This window comes from Aegilops tauschii, chromosome 7 (genome assembly GCF_002575655.3).
Source record: "Aegilops tauschii subsp. strangulata cultivar AL8/78 chromosome 7, Aet v6.0, whole genome shotgun sequence".
Taxonomy (NCBI): Eukaryota; Viridiplantae; Streptophyta; class Magnoliopsida; order Poales; family Poaceae; genus Aegilops; species Aegilops tauschii.
Window position 1 is genome coordinate 161,780,254 of NC_053041.3, and position 20,861 is coordinate 161,801,114.

The window sequence follows — 20,861 nt, forward strand, 5'->3', positions numbered from 1 at the left end:
GTAGCTACGCTGCCATCCACGTCACTGCTTATGAACGGCCGTCTACATAAGAACTCGCCGCCTCCGACCTTTCCGCACACCACTGCACCGCACACCACCTGCTCGATCAAATTACCCAGCGCCCGAACAACGCCGCTAGCCTCCGGCCGCCTCCGCCCCCGCCGATGAGCTTTCTCGCCGGGCGCCTCGCCGCCCAGGAGGGCGCCTACTTCCTGCAGGAGTCCAAGCTCGCCGCCGGGCGCCTCGCGGCGAAGCTCCCCGCGTCCGCGCGTGGGCCCAGGCCGGCGTCCCCGCCTCCGTCGCCCGACGTGCTCCCGGAGATCCTCCGCCACTCCGTGCCCATCAGGCCGACGCCGCCTCCTGCCGACCCCACCCTCTACGGCTCCACCCGCTGGGCCCTCCCACAGGGCGGCGCCGAGGCCGCTGGGGTGTCCCCCGACGTGCTCAACCCGCTTCGCTCGTACGTCGCCCTGCCGCAGGCCACCTTCGGCCCCAAAAGGTGCGGCTCTGCTGCCTTCAGTTCTGCTCCAATTTTTTCGCTCACAGTAGCTTTGAAATCGGGTGCTTGTTCGTATATGTGTACGTTCTGAATTGGGGAAAAGTACACCCGATCATTCATGCTTGGATGATCAGCAAGCGATTACCTGTTGGTGTATATGGGTGATGCATCTTTTGATCTGTGAGAGCAATTGTTGGTTCGTGTGGACGTACCTGGAAAATCATATATACCCCCTCTGTCCCACAATATAAGATTTTTGCAAGCTAAAATAGCTTGCAGAAACGTCTTATATTGTGGGATGGAAGGAGTATATGACTTATACACACATTGAAAGAAAACATGCTTATGAGCTCATGTGAGGCGGTGGGTGTGCTTTCATATGGAAATTGTTCTAAAATTGATTCTATTCACTCAATGCACTGAGCTTATGTAATTTTACACGGATCACTTCAGAATGTACAGCCTGATGAATTTGATATGTTTTCGATATGTGCAACCTAATTACAATGGACTTCCCAACCTTTACTCCAAATAGGTTCGCAATATTTTGACCAAACCCTATTTGGTTTGGCTTCTAGAGTGGCTTTCCACTGAAAAAGGCTGCAGCCCAACCAAACAGTCTTTTCCTACCTTTAGCTTCCTAGCTTTCACCAAGGCACTTTGGTAATGGCTGTGTGCGTCCTAGCTATGCAGAGGCCGGGTGTGCTCATTGTTGTTTTTATCCTCTTGATGCTCCATTTTGAGCAAATAAAATACACCCTTTATATAAAAAATGGGGAGCGAAGCAGCCAAGAGGTGCTTCTAGCAGGAAAACCCAAAGTTGCTTTCAGTGAAGCCACAACCCAACCAAAAGGGTGTTAATTCTAAGTTTCTAACTGAATTTGTATCTATATCTGCTACAAATCTCTAGTGACTTAAAGCATGTTGAGCCGAGCTAGAGCGGTAGGGATGTACATGGAGCAAGTCAATAATACTGAAAAATCAATTATAAATTTCATATGTAATTATCTGTCACTAGATAGTTGTGGTCAAGCAAGAAACCAATCACAAACCTACACTACTAGATCCATGTTATAAATCATGAATTTGAGACAATGTTCTTTTATTTGCAGCCTGCTTTCTATAATGTCATAACAAGAGGTTGCTTGAAGTGGTCATTTTTAGCATGTGCATAAGCACTTGTTATAAGTCATCCAGGAATGCAGTTTCGTACTTGCACATACTGTACCAGATACAGAACCGTTATGGGATAGCTCAACCTTTGTACTAGTTGGTTAGAGAACTCAACTTGATACTAGAGCAAGAGGTTATGTGCTACTTGCTCCATTTATTTATTTTTATAAGATGAACTCATAGTTTAAGATTAAAACTTTGCAACGTTTGATCAACAATTAGTTCTGCATACTAAGAGCTGCAAATGGTACCATGAGATTTGTAGTGGGAGTACTACTTCCGAAATTTTAAATAAAAACTATTTCTTCTGGGTGTAGCATATAGTTGTTCTGCGTGTGAGTGAGTGTGTGTGTGTGTGGGGGGGGGGGGGGGGGGGGGGCAGCGGCTCTTGTTGGCGCGAAGAAATCTGGGAGAATGCTCGTAACTGGAGGATAAAGAGGATCTACTTTCAGATGAAGAATGGGCGCTTGAACCATACTCCCTCCGTCCCAAAATTCTTGTCTTAGATTAGTCTAGATACGGATGTATCTAATACTAAAACGTGACTTGATACATCCGTATTTAGACAAATCTAAGACAAGAATTTTGGGACGGAGGGAGTACCTTGGTAAGTTAGAGTGGTGGAGGGTAGTACGGAATTTATATTTAAAGTTACTTGCAGAGCATTTCCTATGTTCTTAGGCCCTAGCCATTCTATGAGATAATTAAGTTAATGTTGTAAAACATAAGTTGATGATTCATTTTCATATTTTTTCTGTGTTTGGCGTGAATTTGTTTACAGATGGGAACTTCCAACTGAGCAGCCTTACTACTCAGCGGCAACTGCCAATGAGCGGCGGCGTGATATGCACCCTCCTCCCATGGATCCTGAGAAGTTGAAGGCTGTAATTGCTGGATACTCACAGGGTATGTAATTTTGCCAGAAAATTCTGTGTTCTAGTGTTGTTCAAGATCTGCTATTCTCACCTTTTCATTGATGCAGTTGGAAAGGCATTTCTTGCTGGCACTATATTGGTGTTTGGAGGAGCAACAGCTGTGTTGTTGTATACGGCGAATAAACTACAGTTGCATTCAGTAAGTCATGGAACTTGCTTTAGACTGAACTATACAAGAGTAAATATACTTCCTACCTTCAGGAAAAAGGAAAAAAAATGCTATATCAGATTGCAATTAAAATTCTAGGTTCGGTGATCTTCACCTGTCTTGTTTGAGACTTATGTTTTGTATTCAAGTTTTGTAATCTCATTGTTTCCCTGTCTTCAGTTGCTCATTGATTGTTCCCCAAAAATGTGGTCTTCAAATCCTAGCTGTTATGCTGTTAATCTTATTTCAGCGTTCTTTTAGTTAATCACTCAGTTATTTGGCATAGTTGTCCAAGAAAGCCCCCGCTGCCCCCCTATTCCTGACCATTAGCCAAGTTGATTATTCCCGCATATCATTGTTGTTCGCGCTCTGACCAAGTACAGTTCGAATAGTTATATCACTTGCTTGCCAGTTACCATGTTGCAATAAATGGGAAAACATGTTTGAGCGATAATGGGTTTAGATCCAATTTACTGGTGGGGAGAACATTAAGGATGTTAAGGGGTTCTTCTGCGTAATGATATTTAAGAGATCGAAATTTTGAAATAGTAGAGCCCCACTCCAATGATGCAATGACATGTTAAATCTCCCTTTTTCTGTTATAGTACTAGCTTGATGCAATGACCGTATTATAAACCAATTTCGAATATTGTTGGATAAGCTGACGTTAACATATTAAACTGTGAGTAGTTCATATCCTTGATAATAACAATTGAACAAAAAAAAAGAGTTGAAAATCCAGACATCTAATTGGCAAGTATCCTCTCTGAAACAACACTGGTATCCCCTTTCAGGTAGACGACGTCAGAGCTAAAGGAAAAGACGCAGTGCAACCACATGCCGATATGATCAAAGAACAGATAGCTCCACTAAGGAAATGGGTAACAAAACTTCGGAACCCATCCCTTGTTTCTGGTTGTTGTATTGATCCTCTTGTCTTTGATGAGTCAATTGTACTTCAGATTGGTCCTGCTCTGGTTTCTTCTGTTTCCTATAACACATTTTTTTTTGTGGAAAAAGTCCTGTAACACAATTGACATGCCATTTCCACATACTGAAATTATAGGCTGAAGGCACATCCCGAAAATGGCATTACGAAGGCGACAGAGAGTCCGGGGAGAAGTCTGTCCTTGTTAGAGAGCTTTCAAGGGCACTTGGTTCTAAGACGCGTCCTCCGAATTGATCAATACTACTGGCGAGTGGCTGTTGTCGTCGTTGTTGTAACCTGTAAGTCCACCATTATGAAGCTTTCGCTTGTTTTACGTGTCTGCCTTGTCTATATGTGTAAGGCTACAAGGAACGAAATCAATGTACATATGTTACCCCTATGTTAAATAAAGCAGGGTTTGCCACTCTAGTGGGGAGGCAATAGCTGGTATGTCGGGGCTTGTGTTTATCTGGAGCCATTATCTAGTGCTGACGGCCAATTTGCCACTCTAGTGAAGAGAAGCTGTACAGGACGTATCTATCTCCAACAGATTCCGGAAGCCAAGGGCAAGTGTAGCGAGTGTAGCCAAGGCTAGTCTTGCTCTTCCGATTCCGGAAGACAGATTCCGCCAGCACCAACAGCAGGAGGCTTTCGTCCAAGTAAATATTTGCAAGACTGGAACATCCTCGCAAACAACGTCATTGTGACGGAAGTGCCGCGCGACATCCCAGGGCAAACCCTCCTCCCGGGGCTGAATGGGATGCACTACAGGTGTGTTTGGTTATCCGCATAGTTTTTTGGCTATTTGCGTATGTGCTTCGGTTGGGCCCGACTCGGTGAGTATATGTATAAAACTATGTTTTACACATAGTTTGATTGACTGCATTGTATCAATGCATGATTGTCACGGCCCGGCTGATTGCCGCGCAGGTTGTAGTCGTGGTTGGTAGGAGGACGAGGGCGAGGCCCTCGCTTGCCTATGGTTGGAGAAGGGGGTGAGGAGGGGCGCCGTGGCGCAGGAGCAAGGGAGGAGAGGTTGTAGGATATTCTGCTTGCGTTTATTGATCCAAGGGCTGACTATATATAGCCTAATTACAAGACCAGACTAAGACTCCTATTACACTAAGACTCCTATTACAATTGAGTGTTGGCAGGGTAACCTTCTTCGGGACTAAACCTTTCCAATTAATACCCAGACTCCTAATCTAAAAAGACTGTAATTAAACTAGGACATATCTTTAGGCAGGTGCAGGGCCAGCCCGTGCAGGTCCCTTACGCCTATAGGGCTGGCCGCACATGACATCTCCCCCTCCATTCTGAAACAACTCATCCTCGAGCTGGAAGCTTGGATAACGTTCGCGGAAGGTTGTAACATCCTCCCATGAAGCAGTAGACGCCGGCTGGCCCTCCCAGTGAATGAGCACATGCTGGATACCGCGGGCAATACGAGCATGCAATGCTTGGACAGTGGTTGGATGTACTCGACCCTGAAACAGAGGTGGAAGCATCGGCGGAACTTCCGGCGGTGGGCCATGGTACTTCTTCAGGACCCCGACATGGAAAACATTGTGAATGCGGGCGCGTGGGGGCAGCTCCAAACGGTAAGCAACCGTATCGATTTTAGCGAGGACTTTGAAAGGCCCATAATATTTGGGAGCCAATTTCCCTTTGGCGCCTACTCCAAGGAATGCCGCCGGCCGGTGCTGAAGATGGAGCCAAACCCACTCTCCAACATCAAAAGAAAGGGCCCGATGCTTATCATCATAGTAATGCTTGTACTGTTGTGCTGCCTGGAGGAGATGCTCACGAATGTCGTGTAAGAACTGATCGCGGTCAACGATCTGCCGTTCCACCGCCTGATTGCGAATCTCGCCCGGCGTATAGTCCCGGAATGAGGGGGGATCCCGTCCATAAACCACCTTGAAAGGCGTGTCCTTCAACGCTGAGTGGTACGAAGTGTTGTAGCAGTACTCTGCCCAAGGCAACCATTGGAGCCACTGCCGTGGGCGATCCCCAGTTATGCAACGGAGGTACATGGTGATGACGCGATTGACAGCCTCAGATTGCCCATCAGACTGCGGATGGAAGGCCGAACTCATGTGCAAGCGTGTCCCCGCGGCGGCAAACATAGCCTTCCAAAAGCCCGAAGTGAAAACCACATCCCTGTCCGAAACGATGGATGTGGGAAACCCATGAAGTCGGACAATGTTGGAGAAGAAGGCTTGAGCAACAGACTCCGCAGTGTACGGATGCGCCAAGGGGATGAAATGCGCATACTTGGAGAAACGGTCCACAACGGTCAGTATCACACTTTTGCCGCCCACCTTCGGAAGTGCCTCAATGAAATCCATGGAGATGTCTTCCCAGATACGAGAGGGCACTGTCAAGGGCTGCAATAAGCCGGCTGGATGAAGCTGCTCCGTCTTGTTGCGTTGACAAACCTGACAAGCACGAATATACTGCTGAAGTGCGGCCCTTGCTTGCGGCAGATGGAAATCCCGGCGAAGACGATGAAGTGACTTCTGGATACCTTCATGGCCCGCATCATGGGCTGCAGCCAGGACCTCCCCGAGCAGCGGCGACGCGGGTGGTACATAAGCCCGCTGTTGGAAGGTAACAACACCATCAACAAGAGCCCAAGGCTGTCCTAACTCACCAGATTCTAGTTGTTCCCGGAAAGTGACAAGCGCCGGGTCCGTGTGTGCAGCCTGACGGAGAGCTTCAAACAGATCAAAAGAAGGCCCGGATATGGCGAGTGCCTGGCCGGCAGGAGCATCACGGCGAGAAAGAGCATCGGCAACGATGTTTTGGCGACCTGGTTTATATTCCACCGTGAAGTCGAACCCCAACAGTTTGCCCACCCAATGATGTTGTGGAATGGTAGCGAGGCGTTGGTCCAGCGAAAACTTTAGGCTGTAGTGGTCAGTTTTGACGACGAACGCACGTCCCCAAAGATAGGGCCGCCAGTGGCGCACGGCGTGCACCAGACCAATGAGCTCCCGCTCATAAGCGGCGAGAGAAGCATGACGCGGACCGATGGTTTTGCTGAAATAGGCAATGGGGCCGCCACCTTGATGCAGGACTGCCCCAAAACCAAATCCAGATGCATCACACTCCACAATGAATGAAACAGCAAAATCCGGCAGCTGAAGCACAGGGGCTGTGGTAAGAGCTTTCTTGAGGGCTTCAAAGGCAATAGTCGCTGCAGGCGTCCAAAGAAATCCATCTTTCTTGAGGAGTGCCGTGAGGGGAGCTGCAATGGTGCCAAAATCCCGGATGAACTTGCGGTAGTATCCTGCCAGTCCTAAGAAACCACGCACAACGCGGACGGTGCGCGGAACCGGCCAGTCTACCACGGCAAGAACCTTGTCGCTGTCCATGGCAACTCCTGCAGCGGAGATGACATGTACCAGATAAGCCATGATTTCCTCCCCAAAGGAACACTTGGAGTGCTTGAGAAACAGTTGATGTGTGCGCATAGCCTCCAAAACGAGCTTGACATGACGTAGGTGATCCGACCAGGACGAGCTGTAGATCAAGATATCATCGAAGAACACAAGCACAAACCGACGAAGGTAGGGACGGAGGACGTCGTTCATGAGTGCTTGGAACATCGCTGGGGCATTTGTCAAACCAAAGGCCATCACTACAAACTCAAAGAGGCCCTCATGTGTGCGGAAGGCCGTCTTGTGGATATCCTCAGGGGCCATCCGAACCTGGTGGTAACCCGACCGGAGATCCAATTTGGTGAAAAAGCGTGCGCCCTTGAGTTCATCCAGAAGTTCATCGACAACAGGAATTGGAAACTTGTCCTTGATGGTGACAAGGTTGAGACCACGGTAGTCGATACAGAAACGCCAAGTCCCGTCGGCCTTTCTGACGAGTAGAACGGGGGATGAAAATGCAGAAGAACTAGGACGGATCAGACCGCGAGCTAGCATCTCTGAACATTGGTGCTCTAGTTCATCTTTTTGAATCGTTGGGTAGCGGTAGGGACGGACAGCAACCGGCGGTGTCCCAGGAATAAGATGAATATGATGGTCATGTGCGCGCTGCGGCGGCAGGCCCTGTGGATCGGCGAAAACATCGGTGAAAGTGGCCAGCAAGCTGTCCAGAAGTTCCTTGCCTTCGCACACGTGTAGGTGGGCAGGACGTCCGAGGGAGCCGAGGCCCGACCACTCCACACGGTGATCCGAGTGCCAAAACGACATCCACTTCGTAGTGAAATCCCAGAGAATTAGCCCAAGAGTTTTGAGGAATCGTGTACCGAGGACGATGTCGAACCCGCCCAATGGAATGGCATGCAGATCAACAACGAAACGCTCCTTGTCAATGGTGATCGCGGCCTGCTGAAGGAGTCCCCGACAGGTCACCTTATCGCCATTAGTGACCGTGACTCCCAAACGACAATTGGAGGAGAAAGGCAGCCCGACGATGGTGGCCAACTCTTCGTGGATGAAGTTATGAGTGCTGCCTGAATCAAGCAAGGCGACCAAGTCACGGTCCCCGACGCGAAGAGTGACCTGCATTGTGTCGCTGGTGGGAATTCCGGTAACAGCCAAGAGTGAGATTTGTGCTTCCTGGAAATCCTCAAACTGCTCCTCTTCGGCGTCGGCGGATTGAATATAGAACAGCCGTTTGCAGCGATGGCCCCGCGCGAACTTCTCGTCACAATTGAAGCAGAGACCCTTAGCGCGCCGTTCATCCATCTCGACGGGCGTGAGTCGTTTAAAGACGAGTGCGGGCGTGGAGTTGGAGGAGTCCGGCAAGGCCGGAGTAGGTGCAGCCATGGGGCGGAGTGGACGGTTGGGCCGGCCTGGAGTGGTCACGGTGCTGGTGACAGTATTGAGGTGCTCAAAGGAGATTGCTAAGTCCATAGCTGCGTCCAAAGTCACCGGTTTCAGCATCTCGACCTGAGTTTTCATAGGCTCGCCCAAGTTGTTGGTGAAGATATCCCGCTCATCGTCGTCAGCAATGGGGCGCACCCGAGAGAGATTCTCTAGAAAGCGCTTGGAGTATTCTGCCCCGGTGCCGGAGCGGCGGGTGGAGATCAGCTCGCCAAAGGGGTTGGCGCGGGTCGGCGGTCCGAAGTGGTTGGCGATCAGTTTTTAAAACTCGGTCCAGGACGGCCGCTGGCCCAGCTTAGTCTCGAGGTGGCCATACCATAATGCGGCGACATCGGTGAGGTGGTATGAGGCGAGCCAAGTCTTATCCGACTCCGGCGTTCGCTGCCCGAGGAAGAAGAGATTGCAACGTGTCAGCCATAGCCGTGGATCGCTGGCCCCGTCAAAGAGGGGAAAATCAATCTTGTAGAGGTGCGGAGCCCTATCCCCTGGATCGTCCGAGGCCCCGGTATGGGATGGCGCATCTAGGGGCCGCAGGAGCCCGGTACCACCCAATTGAGGCGTGCCCTTGCCTTCCAGCTGAAGGAGGGCCAGGTTCTGCGTGCGCTGCTGCTGTGACGTGTCCGCCAGCTGGTCCTGGAGGGTTTTGAGTGTCGCGGCGATGGACTGGAGGGTGGCGCGGTCCTCGGCGCGCTCTGTCCGAGCAGTGTGGTTCTCCTCCGAGAGGCTGTTCAAAGTGGCGACCACGGCCTCATGATCCTCGTGCTGTTTGGTCGCGAGGTCTGCTAGGGTTTGCGGTAGAGGCGCCGGCGGCGGTGGCGGAGACATGGCCGCTGGGATCGACGAGGAAGCTGATACCAAGTTGTCACGACCCGGCTGATTGCCGCGCAGGTTGTAGTCGTGGTTGGTAGGAGGACGAGGGCGAGGCCCTCGCTTGCCTATGGTTAGAGAAGGGGGTGAGGAGGGGCGCCGTGGCGCAGGAGCAAGGGAGGAGAGGTTGTAGGATATTCTGCTTGCGTTTATTGATCCAAGGGCTGGCTATATATAGCCTAATTACAAGACCAGACTAAGACTCCTATTACAATTGGGTGTTGGCAGGGTAACCTTCTTCGGGACTAAACCTTTCCAACTAATACCCAGACTCCTAATCTAAAAAGACTGTAATTAAATTAGGACATATCTTTAGGCAGGTGCAGGGCCGGCCCGTGCAGGTCCCTTACGCCTATAGGGCTGGCCCCACATGACAATGATGTTTGGTTGGCAGTAGTTCTTGGTTATGGCTGTGAACATGTAAATATTGTGGTTACCCTTTCTTTCTCACTAGCGGTGATCTTACCCATGCATATGCAATATGAACTTAACACCGTTTCAGTCCTAAATAGTGAACAAATGGCAGTTCATCCTAGCATTGCAGTATAAATTGACAATCATCATATGACTCAATAGGGGAAGTTCATTGATGCCAAACTAGGGGGAAGTTATCAATCCTTGTTCTTTCATTGCTCCGCTTCTCCTTCAGATCCTTGTGTTATCTCCATTGGCGTACATTGCTCTGCTTTATTGCCTTCACACCATGACCGGGGTCATGCTCATCATCAGCCATTACATCCTCCTCCTTGGGCACAAGTTCGTCATAACTCCATTCCAAGATCAAGTCATGGAGAATGCAACATCCAAGAACAAGCCTAACTTGGGCGAGAAAAGAGTGAAATGCCTTCTGATTTAGGATCTGAAATTTATTCTTCAAAACATTAAATGCCTCTCAACCGTAACTCTAAAGTAGAGCGTCCGAGATTGAACAATTCGGCAACGGTCCTAGGATAGTTTCTAGAGGAGAACTCGTTCGAGCATCTCCTTGTAGAGCTTACCATCGTGGGATATTGATCCCATTAGGTTGAGGCACGCTGTCAGTGGGAACGTTAGCATTATGGGATGATCCTTCCCAAGCAGCTAACATATATGTGGACTTTAGATCAAAATCAATAACGTCAAGCACATTCTGGCTGTATGTTGTAGCTTGTGACCTCAACACTCTAGCAGTCACATGACTACCATCTATTGCGCCATACAATCCTGTGATGGAATGAGAAAACCGGTATGACTCGCTTACAACAATACAAGCATGTCATGGCATGAACTACGAGTAATGCTCACCTTGAAATAGGATACTATATAGGACTATGCAAATCTTGGTAGAAGTTTGCCCAGTTGGTGTCTTGGTCATCTCTCCTCCGAGCTCTCCAATCGCATATAATACTTGCTTGAAATACCTTGAAAATTGTCTTAGTTGATCTCCGGAATATGTTGTGAATAACTTTGAACCTTTAATTATGACATATAAGGCTATAATATGAAGGAGCATTCCTACTTGCTCTTCCACAAATGTGTGGATGCTATCTTTTAGCAACTCACTGGTCATAAACGTCTCCAGTAACTTGGCAAAAGGTTCTTTTCACATTTGAAGGATGTTCATTTTTTTAATAAAGGGTGGATTTTATTAGCTCAAAGAGGAGCATCAAGAGGATACAAACCCAAAGAGCACACACCCGGCCTCTGCATAGCTAGGATGCACACAGCCAACATCAACACACACACACACTAAAAAACACGCCAGATAGCAAAGTCATATAAGACCAAAGCTATGTGTAGGCGAGTAAAAGAAAAACCCGAAGCGTCCAGATCCACGATCGGCAAACTATATCAACGACCATATCCACACCAACCATCTCATGACATCACACAGACGACGAGGTTCTTCAACAGTAACGCCTTCAAGAAGGGAACAACACTCAAGTGTTGCCGTCACCGGATCCAACCACCAAGGCCTGAATCTTGGTTTTCACCCTGAAGAATCAGTGCAAGCATATCCGAGCAATGCCTTCAACAAGGTAACGACGTAAAAAAACATCGCCATTGCCAGGTATAACCAGCGCAGGTCAACCTAGGCTTTCACCCCGGATCTCGCGACCGGGTGCTCACAGCACCACCTTCGAAGTCACTCAAGTGTTCTCGCCACCACTTTTCCGTAATCCCAGCAGCTACATACAATGACCGCCGCCACTGCACAACCATTCCTCCGCGTCAAGCCGACATCTATAGTTTGCATCTCACCACCGAAGTCAACCATTGGACATAGAGAGATTAACCCTCCCGAAGATCCCTCGGTGACCACCGTCGCCGTGGAGCCGCAAGAGGTCACTGCAACACAGTCTGCAGTCACCCCACTCGACCGATCGAATCTGGATCACCACCACCAAGCCGTCCAGATCTGAATTGAGCAACCACGCCGGGTCGGTCATGAACAGACCATGATCTAGAGTCGCCGGAGCCCGCGACCTCGTTGCCTCCACGCCCTGCAGCAAGCCGGAGCCAAGCCACAAGAAGAGACAAGCCGGCGTCGCACGAAGGCGCCCATCCAGCAGAGGGCAGTCTTGCCGTCGCGGGAGAGCTGTGCCGCCCGACCATCAAGTCACCGCAGCAGGACGCCCATGCAGGAAGTGGAGCTGCATCGTTGCCCCGTGCAGCCATGAACCGAGGAGCTTTCCCCATGCAGCCGCCGCCACACGCAGATCCAGAGCGCTGAGGAGCCGCCGGCCGCCAGAGAGAAATCCCACCGCCGCAGGCACCGCGCGGGCCTTGCCCGGTGGCACGCGCCGGTAGCGGCTGGGGAGGAGAGGAGGTGGTGGGGAGCCGAGGCCTGCTAGGGTTGGGGCGCCCCGGTGCCGCTCGGGAGCGGCACGGGAGCGAGATCCGTTTTTCCCGTAAGAATGTTCATAGCCTCTACGTAGTTCAGATTCTTCGCCATCTTCTCCCTATCTCAGGCTACCAATGGACCATAACAGGTCACATATTTATCACTCCGATGAACCACTCTCTTGTGGACCAACATGACCTAGGCCTGACTCACAACTATAAGTGATGCTACATAAACAACTAGGTTCATCCCAGTGAAACTGATGTGACAGTAAGTAATGGCGAAGCATGGCTGTGTGGTCCTTACCACCATCGAAGCCGATGATCCGCCCATGTTGGAGCGAGGGAAACGAACGGAGACGAAGGCGAATGGGATAAGCAGGTCATGTTGCCGGAGATGAGTGAGTAAATGGGGGTGTGGCCAGATTTTGCGCCATCACGCGTCGGCGGATTTTGGTCTCCTGCCATCTCCATGTTGATTCTCTCCTGCACCACCGCGTACGTCGTGCCCCTTTTTGTGCTGGAGTTAGCCCGGCTCGCTGAAAACGGCCAATTCGAGAGAATCCTGATAGGACGCTTTAAGGTTCGTGCGCGTGTGGAATAACTCTCGTTTATGCAACCAAACTGGTTTTTCTTGCACTCAATAAGTTTGTTTGACCTAATGCAGACTAGCAAGCACAAGACGCCACACATCAGTGGCGGATCCAGGATTGGAGCAAGCCCCGGGCTCAAAAAATAATAATTTCGTCGCGAGAGAAAAACTTAACGTCCATCAAGCTATAGCTACCTCAAAAGAATACCTCAAATATGGCTCAATTGCATCAAAAATTTAGAATTTAAACTCCATGCTTAGAGATACAGCAAAATAGATAAAAAAGATGACAAAAACTATAAACAGTACATGCAGTAAAAAGAATACCAAATCAATGGCTTGCAGCAGCAACATTCACATTTATATACAATTCAAGTGATTAAATGTTTGACAGCAGCAGCAAGCCAACAACCATAAGCAGCAGTAGCAGATCCAAACATTATAGCAGATAAAAAATGTTCAATCTTTAAAGTTTCTATCTACAGCAGGTCGGCACTCAGGTAGCAGCAGCCATTACCAATTTACACCCTGAATCCGAGGCCGCGTGGCGGAGAGCAGGAGAGCCGGAGCCTGGCCGGAGCAGAGTAGGCGAGGCGGCGAGCACCGGAGCAGCAGGGGACCGGGGCCAGGCTGGGCGAGCGGCGGAGGCCGGAGGGTGCGGGCGGGCGAGCGAGCGGCGGACCGGCGGAGCAGGCGAGCGGTGGAGCAGCCGAGCAGGGGAGCGCCGGACCGGAGGGCAGGCGGCGGCGGCTGGCTCGCTGCCTCGCTCCACAGGGCGTGCCGCGTGTGTCTAGGGTGTCAGGGTGGCGTCCTCGCTCCTGGGCCATGCGAATGTGGAGATGGAGTAGGTGGCCTGGGCCTCGGCTGTGTGTTGGGCTAAGCCCCCGGCCCATTCGAAAAAATGGCTATATAATAACTAAAAAAATTGCCATGCCCCGGGCCTGGGCCCAGATCCGCCCCTGCCACACATCATAGCGCACAGAACATGTGGGTGACGCGGTCGCCGAAGCCGGAAGAGCGTGGAGTGAGAGCATCTCCAGCCACGCTCCCAACAGCCCCCCAAACGTTTTTTAGCGCCGGCGGGCGAAAATCGGCCCAACCGCGCTGCCAGGAGCCCGTTTTTCGCCGGGTTGGGCCGAAATAATAGCCGGCGCATCCGAGCCGAACCCGGCGCACTGGGACGCCTGCACAAGCAAAAAGGGGCGTGGGGCCGCTCTGTCGGCGAGAGGAGGGTCTTTTCCCGCCGTTTCTTCCCTCTCATTCTCTCCATTTCTCCTGCTAATCTCCTCCTCCTCCCCTCCCAGCCGACCGCCATGCCGCCGAAGAAGTACGTGCTCCCCCGCGCCGCGACGGCTGCGATCACCGTCGTCGCCCAGCCGAAGCAGAGGAAGCCGAGGGCGCCACCGTCCAAGCCCCCGGGCATGTCCAACGCCGACTGAAGGGCGGAAGTTCAGCGTCGGGAGGCTGTCACCACCGACCGACGGAACAGGGCCAACGCCAAGAAGGCCCGGGACAGCGGGGCGCTCGCGGCTGCGGCGTCGGCGGATCAAGCGGAGCGCTCGGCCGAACAAGCCGAGGCGGCTCGCGTGGGGATGTTGAATCCACCCGGCGGCCACGCCCAATACGCGCCCTGAAGCCAGCAAAGCGTCGGTTCTCCGGCCGGCTTCTCTTCGTCACCGCAACCCTAGGGCTGCACGCCGTCGCCGGGCTACGCCGACGGGGACGCGCACGGCGGGTTCAACCCCAACATCACCTTCCCCCATGGTCACCCGGCCCAGCGCACGCCCTCGCCCGCCTTCGCCGGCGTGCAGTACCCTCCATACACCTACTCACCGCCGGCCTACGCGTCCTCCCCGACGCCCCCTCTCCGCCGTGGCGCGCTGCCCTTCTCATAAGCTTCCACGTTGCATCTCATCGTCATCGACGCGACCGAAGCCGACATGGACGACATCATCACGGCAGGCTCGGCCGCCGCCGCCGCGTCCCCCGGGTTCATTACCCAGGACGACACGATGGACCTCAACGACGACATGGACGGCGAGCCCGAGTACGGCGAGGAGGAGGAGGAGGAACCGGCGCCGGCTCCGGTGAGGAAACGCAAGAAGAAGAAGGGGGCGGCCAGGACCGGCGAGCCACGCAAAGTGGGCGTCCAAGGAGCAGGAGTGTCTCGCCGAAGCGTGGAAAGTCGTCTGGCTCGACCCGATCACCGGCACGAACCAGAGCATCGAGACGTATTGGGAGCGCATCAAGGCCGAGTTCGACGAGCGCACTCGTCGACCCCTACTTCAAAGGCGCCTACATGCAGCGTGGGTCGAAGGCAATGGCGAACCATTGGGGGCTCATCCAGTTGGCGTGCAACAAATGGCATGAGATCGTCGAGGAGATCGCGGCTCGCCCGGAGAGCGGCACCAGCATTGAGGATCAGGTATGGCACACCGGTCTCCCACTTCTTTTCGCCGTGCGCGCCCACCAACTGTTTGTTCCTCGGCGCAGCTGCTGCAGATGTTCGCCATGTATCGCCAGGACAGCAGCGACCAAGAATTCAAATACCTCCACGTCTTCAAGCGGATCGAGAAGTGCGAGAAGTGGGCGGATGTCCGGCGCACCCTCGCCAAGGCCAAGGAGACCTACAAGCCGGACGCGCCGACGCCGGGCGCCCCGAAGGCAACAAAGGGGCCAAGAAGGGGAAACACGCCGACTAGGCTACCGCGCGAGTGCAGGAGTCCACCGAGCATTGCTTCGCCGACGCACAGGCCCGGGCCGCCCTGCGTGAAGAGAAGACTGAGGCGCGGTCGTCGGCGTTGATGGCGAACAGCGCCGTCAAGCTCGACCTACTCCGGACCAACGTCGCCACGAAGAAGAGGAACACCGACCTGGCTTTTTTGATGGGCGGGGTGGACATGCTCCAGAGCAACGACGAGCAGCTCAAGGCGTGGTACCTGGCGGAGCGCGGCCTCATCCTGAACCAGCTGCCGTCGACGGCGTCGCCAACTCCCACGCCCACGCCGACGACGCCACCAAGCCCGAGCGATGATGCCTCCACGACGCCCAGCAGCACAGAAGCCGCGCCGACACCGCCCAGCACAAAAGCAGCTCCGACATCGCCAAGCCCGCGCACGCCGACTCCGCCGACGCCGGAGGCCGATCCCGCCGTTTGATGCGTTGCCCACGCGTCCTTTTTTTTTGTACGCCGAACTTTTCATCCGATCGCCGAACTGTGGCAAGGTGATCGCCGAACTGGGCCGCTGATCGCCGGACTTGTGGCATTTTTTTGTGAGCGGGAATGACCAAATTTGAATTTGCCGCGACTTGGGGGGCGGCGCCTGGGGGCGTGGCTGGGAGCTAGGTCGCCCCAGAAGCCAATCTAGCGCCGGTTTGCCCCCAGGCGGCTCTTTTTCGATGCCTTGGGGGCCCGAACGGCTGGAGATGCTCTGAAGATCCGGAATGCCATTGTTGACGCCCGCCGGGTGCGGCCATCCCGAGTCCTGCTGAGCTTGGGGAGCGCCGGCGAGAAGGAGACTCGCTCGGTGCCGACCTCCCACGTGAAAGACTTTGGCGCTTCGTGCCCTGCGCACCTCCCACGTGAAAGACTCGGAGCTTTGCTACACGTACAGGGTGTTACAGGGATGAGGGGTTTACAGGGTGTTGTGGCGGTTTTTAATTGGTCATTAGTAGAGGCACGGGTCCACCCCCAGTGAAATCAGGAGGGTGTGTTTAGAAAGTTTGAAAGGAGGCCGTAGAAACCTGTAAAAGCCTGTACGTCTAGCATTTTTGCAAATAGGCAGTAGTACTACTCGATGCAATAGTTATTTTCTAATCTAAGGGTCATGTGGGAGACTCGACCGAGGACCAAGCACGACGACCACGAGTCCACGACCAATGAATCTGGCCGGGTTTTCTCTTTTCCCCACGGAAGAGCAAGTGCGCCGCTGGTAGATAAAGGGAAGAGGAAACCACGGGGAAAGAGACTGCTGCTTGGCCGCACATGCATGTAGGATGATTAAAAGCTTTGGACGTAACGAAACCGTCTGTATAAATTATCCTCCCTGCAAGCAAAGCTTGTGCGTACTACTACTAGCCACAGATTCAGCCAACTTTCCATTTCCCCACCCCAAGAATGCTCTCCGGCGTGTTTCTCATAGCAGCGCTGCTGCTGCTCTTCTGCCCCACACCGACAGCCGGCGATGGTGGGTTTTCAATGTCCTCTCTCGGCTTCAACAGCTCCCAACTGATGGTTTTCACCAGAAATATGCAAAGGTCAGCCCATGAGCTGTTCCTCGACAAAAGTCTCTCTGCGTTGAACAACTCAATGGGGCTCATCGTCTTACCGGTGATGTTCTCCTTCTCCCTAGAATCCACTTCCGTCTACGCAAACTTCACCATGCAAGGCTCTTCCCCTGCCTCCTTCACCGTAGTATTCGCCATGCTTCCGGCAGATGTCCTTAGGAACGTCGGCACGAGGTACATCATCAACGGCGTTGACCAAACTAACAACAATGAGAAGACGATCGGCAGCAACGAGTTTGCTGCCGTCGAGATTGGCACGCTGAGGTCGAGCTTGAGCTTCCCAGGCCAGCCGGGTGTTGGCCTCAATGTCACCGTCACGCCCATCAAGATCCAGAGCCTCGCCGTGAGGGTCGACTACTTCTACTCCAAATCCAGGGCGGCGGTGTACGTTGGCCCCGTCGGCTCCGAACAAGGGCCCGACTTGGTTGCCAGTGGGCCGGTCAATATAAAGAAGATGGAAGAAGTCGATTTCGCCTTCATCGGCTTCTTCAGCGACCGTGTGAGCAACATCTTGAGCAATATCAAACCTTGGGGGCTGAGTGTGCAAAGTGTTCGTCCGAAGCACAAAGGGCCGTCATGGCTGGTCATACTGCTCTCGGTTGTCGGATCAGCGGCTGCCACGGCCATTACTGCTGCTGCTTTCGCGGTCTACTACAGGTCCAAGTACAGGAGGTGGAACAAGGACCTGCAGCGGCTGGCCAGGTCCATGCAGCACCTCCCGGGGATGCCAAGGCACGTCGACTTCGCCGACATCAAGAAGGCCACCAAAAACTTCCATAGCAGCATGCAGCTGGGAGCAGGCGGATTCGGGGCCGTCTACAGATGCAAGCTTCCGGCGGCGCCCGAAGTTGGGGGGCCGGAGGTGGAGGCGGCCGTCAAGAAGTTCACCCGCAACCACAACGGGTGCTACGATGACTTCATGGAGGAGGTCAGCGTCGTCAACCGTTTGCGCCACCGGAACATCGCTCCTCTTGTCGGTACGCGCAACTCACTCCATCTTCCAAGTTCCATTTTTGAAACCAGTTTAGGTACTTGTAAAAGTCGCCTGAATGTACAATTTTGTTCATATCCCTTCAGGCTGGTCTTACCACTCAGGCGTGCCCCTCCTCATATTCGAGCTCATACCAAACGGCAGCTTGGACCAACATCTGTTCCATCCAACAAGGGCACGCTTCCTCCAGTGGGAGACGAGATATGACATCGTCAAGGACATAGCCACCGGCCTGCACTACGTCCACCACGAGTACGAGCCAGCGGTGCTCCACCGCGACATCAAGGCGAGCAATGTCCTGCTCGACTCCGCGTTCCGCGCCCGCCTGGGCGACTTCGGCATTGCCCGCGCGGTGGGCCTCGACCGGAACTCGGTCACCGGCTTCGCCGGGACACGGGGTTACATAGCGCCGGACTACGCGTGCAGCTACAAGGCCACGAGGGAGACGGACGTCTACGCGTTCGGGGTGGTCGTCCTCGAGATCGTCACCGGCAAGCCGGCGCTCCATAGGGACGTCCCGTCTGACAACATCATGTCCGACTGGGTCTGGCAGCTTCACCGGGAGGGGGAACTGATCAACGCCGTGGACGGTGTGCTCGCGGCTGCCGGGTTCGACGCCGACGACGCCAGGCGGCTGCTGCTGCTTGGCTTGGCGTGCACCAACCCAAACCCGGCCGACCGGCCGAGCATGGCGACAGTGGTGAGGGTGGTCACCAAGCTGGCGCCGTCGCCGGACGTCCCTCTGGAGAGGCCGACGTTCGTCTGGCCGCCTCAGGGGCTGTGCACATCAACGCCGGGATCAACCTGTGGAACAGGAACAAGTATTTTTCGTACGGTGGGCTCATCCGCCATGGTGGAGCTCGAGCAGCTGAGTGAAGAGCTGCCTATTGTTGTATTCCAGGCATCAGCTGGCACAACAAGTGGGCAGGCAAGGACATCGATCGAAGTAAGTCCTGCTGCTTTTCTCGTGGCCTCAGTTTTCTGGTTCACTTAACTATGAAGAAGTCTTATTGATTATGCAGTTACTTACAACAATTTTATATGCCAGACAGCACCAGCTCAGCCATCTCGTGGCACCACCAGGTCTTCCTGAGCTGCCAGAACAATTTCATTTTCTTTCGTATAGAAAACAGACAGAGAAAAAAAAGGAGAGATTTTCGCTTCCCTGCCTCCGCACCAACTAGGAATGTATAGTCATTTTAGTATGAGTAAAATATAAACAAGGTCCTCAATTTTTTTTAAATAAGTATCAAGATATTTCTTCTGGGTTTTTATCAGTTTTGTCATCGGTTGTACTACACTACTCAATTCTGCCACTAAATTTTTTCACTGCTCAGAAATGTCACTGTTCCGTTAGGCGCGTGCTTAAAAAAGCCATTTTTTCACCCCTGTGCATCACCTATCAATTCTAGGAATTGAACTCGGGTTGTTAGGCTGCACAACTACATGCCTAACCACTGAGCCAAAGCTCTCTCTGCACGGCATTATCCGGAGATCGACGACCAAACAGAAACTGCCCCAGTGTCGTCCGCTCGGGCGACACTGGAGGGCGAATCCTAGCCAATCAATGGCCTTCTCTCCGTCGATCTCTCCCTCGCCGCTGCTGGTGGCCCGCATGGGCAAAGCCACTGCGGCGGTAGGCGGCGACGAGGCCTCCTCTCGCGCCCTCCTTGGTTGGTGGGAGGCTCCGTTGCACCCTGGCCGCTAGATCTGTTCGTCTTCGGGGCGGCGGCGGCTCCTTAAGGAGTTCGTCGGGCGGGATCGGCTGCTCGCCGGGCGCGTGGTAGTGAGGCGAGGTGGAGGAAGCGACGGACGTGGTGCTGGAGGCCAGAGGAAGAGGCGCGGCCAAGCCCTGCGGCGCCGGTGCTGAAACCGGTGTGTCTTGCGGCACTCGCGCCTGAACTGTTCAACCTTGGGCTCGTCTGGGCCGGAGGTTGACCCACTCCTTTCGATCGCCGGGAGTCGGCCGACGGTGTGTGGACTGCTGGATCGACCAAAATAATGGTGGTTTTGGCCCTGTTATTCTTCTAACGCCAACTCGTCGATCGACCAAATCTGCCTCCTCGATTGGACCGCCGTCGAGTTCCGTTCTTCCTCTCAGAGATATTCGTAGTTTGTCACAAGATGCTACGGATATCTAGAGCGGAATCGATGCGGTCATGCACACCTTTTTTAGGTGAGGCGCGAAGGTTCGTCTTTTCGTCGTCATCATGGGACATGTCTTCATATAGATTTCCATGGAACTGACAGAGATGAAGAAAGACATGGCGGCTGCAATTGGAGGTTTGTTTTTTGGCAAAGAGAGTGTTGTGTTGAAGACGATGCGGCACAAGTTCTTCCTGTGTGTCGTGCGTTCTAGTAGCAGCCTTGGCAAGCGGGGGTGGCAACACAGGTTGTCGGGGGATGAACCCCGGGCAGGCAACGGAACCCGGATCCTTTTCAAAAACGACGGGGCCAGCATTGCCCCTCATCCCGGCACATGCTTGACCGGGTTGCTCAACCCGGCCAAGCCCCTCAACCCGGCCCAACTCTCCAACCCGGCCGAACTCCTCAACCCGGCCCCAACGACCAGCTCAAGACAGCCGAACCCGGCACATCAAGACTTCCCCAACAAGCCAGCTTCACCCTTGGCACGTTCCTCAACCCGGCCACGGGTCAGCTCCCGTCCCATCCCAGCCGTACGATGGGACGAGTCTCCATCTACTAAAGACCGAGGCAATAGTGCCCCGCCCATGCCTCTGGTCAGCCGGGGCGTGGCAACAGTGCCCCAC

General features: G+C 53.3%; 2 protein-coding genes across 2 annotated transcripts; both read left to right on the top strand.

Moving 5' to 3' along the window:
• Window positions 1-31: 31 nt before the first annotated feature.
• Window positions 32-4,133, top strand: LOC109765260 (uncharacterized). The gene is made up of 5 exons (XM_020324045.3): window positions 32-499; window positions 2,454-2,578; window positions 2,655-2,746; window positions 3,550-3,636; window positions 3,822-4,133. The coding sequence occupies exons 1-5, from the start codon at window positions 165-167 to the stop codon at window positions 3,936-3,938; spliced, it is 756 nt and encodes a 251-aa protein (XP_020179634.1). The 5' UTR covers window positions 32-164; the 3' UTR covers window positions 3,939-4,133.
• LOC109765259 (probable L-type lectin-domain containing receptor kinase S.5) lies at window positions 4,099-20,570 on the top strand. The gene is made up of 4 exons (XM_020324044.4): window positions 4,099-4,454; window positions 9,974-18,076; window positions 18,177-19,036; window positions 19,139-20,570. The coding sequence occupies exons 2-4, from the start codon at window positions 16,930-16,932 to the stop codon at window positions 19,181-19,183; spliced, it is 2,052 nt and encodes a 683-aa protein (XP_020179633.1). The 5' UTR covers window positions 4,099-4,454; window positions 9,974-16,929; the 3' UTR covers window positions 19,184-20,570.
• Window positions 20,571-20,861: the final 291 nt, after the last annotated feature.

What these genes read in the sequence shown, in the direction of transcription:
- LOC109765260 (XM_020324045.3), top strand. Translation starts at nt 165, where the DNA reads ATGAGCTTTCTCGCCGGGCGCCTCGCCGCCCAGGAGGGCGCCTACTTC. An exon ending in AATTGCTGGATACTCACAGG is followed by an intron (nt 2,579 to 2,654) that starts GTATGTAATTTT and finishes TCATTGATGCAG; the next exon opens with TTGGAAAGGCATTTCTTGCT. An exon ending in ATAAACTACAGTTGCATTCA is followed by an intron (nt 2,747 to 3,549) that starts GTAAGTCATGGA and finishes ATCCCCTTTCAG; the next exon opens with GTAGACGACGTCAGAGCTAA.
- LOC109765259 (XM_020324044.4), top strand. Translation starts at nt 16,930, where the DNA reads ATGCTCTCCGGCGTGTTTCTCATAGCAGCGCTGCTGCTGCTCTTCTGC. An exon ending in GAACATCGCTCCTCTTGTCG is followed by an intron (nt 18,077 to 18,176) that starts GTACGCGCAACT and finishes ATATCCCTTCAG; the next exon opens with GCTGGTCTTACCACTCAGGC. An exon ending in AGGCAAGGACATCGATCGAA is followed by an intron (nt 19,037 to 19,138) that starts GTAAGTCCTGCT and finishes TTTATATGCCAG; the next exon opens with ACAGCACCAGCTCAGCCATC.